Source organism: Protobothrops mucrosquamatus, unplaced genomic scaffold, assembly GCF_001527695.2.
Source record: "Protobothrops mucrosquamatus isolate PMUCROS unplaced genomic scaffold, P.Mucros_1.0 scaffold2939, whole genome shotgun sequence".
In the NCBI taxonomy this organism is placed as follows: Eukaryota; Metazoa; Chordata; class Lepidosauria; order Squamata; family Viperidae; genus Protobothrops; species Protobothrops mucrosquamatus.
The window spans coordinates 114,082-118,552 of NW_015388962.1; the positions used below are offsets into that span (position 1 = coordinate 114,082).

Below are 4,471 nucleotides of genomic sequence, written 5' to 3' on the forward strand. Positions count from 1 at the left end.
ATTAGATAGATAAAGAGAAAGAAAGATAGATTGATAGAGCAGATGGATTAGATAGATAAGAGAGATAGATAGATAGATAGATATAGAGATGGATAGAGATGGATAGATAAGAAAGATATAGGTGGGTGGGTAGATAAGAAAGATAAATAGGTAGGTAGATAGATAGATAATATAAGATAAGATAGATAAGATAGATAGATAGATAGATAGATAGATAGATAGATAGATAGATAGATAGATAGATAGATAGATAGATAGATAGATAGATAGATGATAGATAGATGATAGATAGATGATAGATAGATAAGAAAGATAAATAGGTAGATAGATAAGATAAGATAGATAAGATGGATGGATGGATGGATGGATGGATGGATGGATGGATAGATAGATAGATAGATAGATAGATAGATAGATAGATAGATAGATAGATAGATAGATAGATAGATAGATAGATAGAGTGAAAAATGGTCCTAAGCCACTTTTTTCAATGTAACTTCAAACAGTCACGAAACAAACGCTGGTAATTCCAGGACCGGCTCTAAACACGCTTGTCCCCTTCTCTCCCGCAGACACCACCCTCTCCCGCTGCTCCCTGAAAGACGGCTACTGGTGCAAACTGGCCTACTGGGAGTACCGCCTCCGGGTGGGGAGGCTCTATCCCGTCCACGAAGACCACGTCTGCGTTTTCTCCAGCCTGCTCCAGGGCAACGGGCTCTGCCTGGGCCAGTTGGCATCCCGAAGCCGCAGCCAGGCTGTCCGCAGGACCCAGGCTAAGATCGGCCGTGGTTTGTTACTCAGCCAGGAAGCCAGCGGGGTCTGGGCTTACAACCGCAGCGAGCACCCCCTCTTTGTCTCTTCCCCCACTCTGGGGCCCGNCTCTCTCTCTCTCTCTCTCTCTCTCTCTCTCTCTCTCTCTCTCTCTCTCTCTCTCTCTCTATCCATCCATCCATCCATCTGCTGTATCTATCTATCTATCTATCTATCTATCTATCTATCTATCTATCTATCTATCTATCTATCTATCTATCTATCTCCTCTATATCTATCTGTCTCTCCGTCCATCCATCCATGGGGCCAAAGCTGACAATAACCGTCTCGCTTAGCAACAGAAATTGGGGGCTCAGTTGTGGCCGCAAGCTGAGGACCACCTACACTTCAAAGCTTCTCATGGGCTTTCTCCATCTGTCCCTTTCACAGACAGCCCCCCTCCACCCTATTGCAAGATCTCGCCTTTTCCTGCACCCCTGAACGGCACCAGCATTTTAGAAAACAACTGCAGAGGATGGCAAGGTAGGTAGGATGGAAGGGGAGATGTTTGTGCTGTGTTTGTGTGTGTGTGCCGTGGGGTTGTTTAAGTTGCAGCTAACACGCAATGGGTGCTGGGGTGATTGGCCTCAGCATTTACCCAGATCAACAGATGCAATTAATTGAAACTTTTCCCACTTGCTGGGGTCCCTCATTGTGGTTACAAAAAAGACGTTCCGATTCTGGAAAGAGCGCAGAGAAGAGCAACCAAGAGGATCAGGGGACTGGAGGCTAAAACACACGAAGAAGAACGGTTGAAGGAATTGGGGGTGTCTAGTCTGGTCTAGTTTAATGAAAAGAAGGACAAGTGGGGACACGATAGCCGTGGTTCAATATATTTGAGGGGCTGCCCCAAAGAAAAGTGGTGGCACCTCTCCTCCAAAGCCCCTGAAGGCAGGACAAGAAGTAACGGATGGAAACTCGTCAAGGAGAGAAGCAACCTGGAACTAAGGAGAAACTTCCTGACAGTGAGAACAATTAACCAATGGAACAACCTGCCTCCATAAGCGGTGAATGCTCCAACACTGGTGGTTTTTAAGAAGAGACTGGACAGCCATTTGTCTGAAATGGTGTAGGGTTTCCTGTCTGAGCAGGGGGTTGGACTAGATGACCTCCAAGGTCTCTTCCAACTTTGTTATTCTCTTACTCTGTTATTCGTCCTTCCTTCCTTCCTTCCTTCCTCCCTCATCACTGGAGGTTTTCAACCATTTGTCAGAAATGTTACAAGGTCCTTCTTGAGCGGGGGGTGGGGGGGTGGATTAGAAGACCCCCAAGGTCCCTTCCAACTCTGTCATTCCGTTATTTCAACAGGCCGTCGTTAGATGGCACCCCCCCAAAAAAATTTTTGCCGAATTTTATTTTGGTCATTTCCAAAGGCACCCCTTCCTCTTTCCCCCGCCCCCCCCAGGGAAAAATGCATCCTTCAGAGAGGCAAACCGGGGGGGGGGGACAGAGAGAGAGAGGGGGGGAAAAATAGAGGAAAGGTTTGTTTGTCTGGGCGTGCCACGTTTTGTGGATTGTCCCGGAGAGGGAAAGGAACCAGGAAGCCCACGTTAGGGGCGGCTGTCCTCATTCCTTCTCACAGACAGAAAGACGGCGTGTTTATTTCTAGCAAGAGGAAGTGGCCGCCAGAGAGAGCGAGACGCTCACAATCTCTTTGACGTACAAAGCAGGGTTGACCGTTGGCATCCGGCCACCCAGCCACTTCCAAAGCAGCCTGGGCGCCCGGTCTGTTTCCCTCTTCCAGCCGAAGACAGGGTGCCCCCAAAAGCTCCCACACCTACGTGCCGCCCCGAAGCTCCGCCGCCGGTCTTGAGGCCGCCTCTCCCCAGGGATGGTCACTATTGCATCCAGTTTGGGTGGCCACGATATTTAAAAAAAGATGTTGAGACTCTGGAAAGGGTGCAGAGAAGAGCAACGGAGATGATCAGGGGACTGGAGACTAAAACATATGAAGAACGGTTGCTGGAATTGGGGATGTCTCGTTTAATGAAGAGAAGGAGCGGGGGAGGGAGGCGATGATAGCAGTCTTCCAATATTTGAGGGGCTGCCACAAAGAAGAGGGGGTCCACCTCTTCTCCAAGGCACCTGAAGGCAGGACAAGAAGCGACGGATGGAAACTAATCAAGGAGAGAGAAGCAACCTGGAACGAAGGAGGAATTTCCTGACAGTTACAACAATTAACCTGTGGAAAGGGTTGCCTGCAGAAGTTGTGGGTGCTCCATCACAACTTTGAACGGTCACTAAATGAACTGTTGTAAAATGAGGACCACATGTATTGTCCATATATGATAGATAGATAGATAGATAGATAGATAGATAGATAGATAGATAGATAGATAGATAGATAGATAGATAGATAGATAGATAGAGCAGATGGATTAGATAGATAAAGAGAAAGATATAGAGATGGATAGATAAGAAAGATAAATAGGTAGGTAGGTAGATAAGATATATAGATAAGATAGATGGATAGATAAGATGGATGGATGGATGGATAGGTAGAGAAGAGAGAAAAAGAAAGAAAGAAAGATAGATAGATAGAGCAGATGGATTAGATAGATAAAGAGAAAGATAGATAGATAGATAGATAGAGCAGATGGATTAGATAGATAAGAAAGATAGATAGATATAGAGATGGATAGATAAGAAAGATATAGGTGGGTGGGTAGATAGATAGATAAGAAAGATAAATAGGTAGATAGATAGATAGATGGATGGATGGATGGATGGATGGATGGATGGATGGATGGATGGATGGATGGAGTGAAAAATGGTCCTAAGCCACTTTTTTCAATGTAACTTCAAACAGTCACGAAACAAACGCTGGTAAGTCCAGGACCGGCTCTAAACACGCTTGTCCCCTTCTCTCCCGCAGACACCACCCTCTCCCGCTGCTCCCTGAAGGACGGCTACTGGTGCAAACTGGCCTACTGGGAGTACCGCCTCCGGGTGGGGAGGCTCTATCCCGTCCACGAAGACCATGTCTGCGTTTTCTCCAGCCTGCTCCAGGGCAACGGGCTCTGCCTGGGCCAGTTGGCATCCCGAAGCCGCAGCCAGGCTGTCCGCAGGACCCAGGCTAAGATCGGCCGTGGTTTGTTACTCAGCCAGGAAGCCAGCGGGGTCTGGGCTTACAACCGCAGCGAGCACCCCCTCTTTGTCTCTTCCCCCACTCTGGGGCCCGTGGGCGGCTCGGCCCCTCCGGTGCACAAAATCCTGCCCGGTTACTCCGTCAAGGTGTTCGATTACGAGCGGGCCGCGCACCTGGCCGCCAGGCGCCCAGCCGCCGGCGAGGGTCCCCACGACGAGCACACGGTCCGGATTAGCTTTGCGAAGGGTTGGGGTCCCACTTACACCCGCCGGTTCATTACCTCTTGTCCGTGTTGGCTGGAAGTGCTGCTGAACGCCCCGAGTTGAAGCAGCTGGGAGAAAAAAGAAACACAGAACAGGAGTTGTGGGAACGCACCATGCCCAAATTCATATTTTGGAATAGAGTAGAGCTGGAAGGGACCTTGGAGGTCTTCCAGTCCAGCCCCCTGCTCAAGCAGGAGACCCTATCCCATCCCAGACCAATGGCTGTCCAATCGCTTCTTAAAAACCTCCAGGGGTGGAGCAGCCACAACTTCTAGTGGCAAGCCGTTCCACAGGTTAATTGTCCTCCCTG

General features: G+C 48.7%; 1 protein-coding gene across 1 annotated transcript in view; it reads left to right on the plus strand.

Moving 5' to 3' along the window:
* Window positions 1-4,224, plus strand: part of LOC107296692 (mothers against decapentaplegic homolog 6-like) — a 7,722-nt gene extending 3,498 nt beyond the window's left edge. The window contains exons 2-3 of the mRNA XM_015826040.1: window positions 1,201-1,293; window positions 3,686-4,224. Coding sequence (XP_015681526.1) covers window positions 1,201-1,293; window positions 3,686-4,224 — 632 coding nt within the window. The remainder of the gene's footprint in view (window positions 1-1,200; window positions 1,294-3,685) is intronic.
* The last annotated feature ends 247 nt before the right edge of the window (window positions 4,225-4,471 follow it).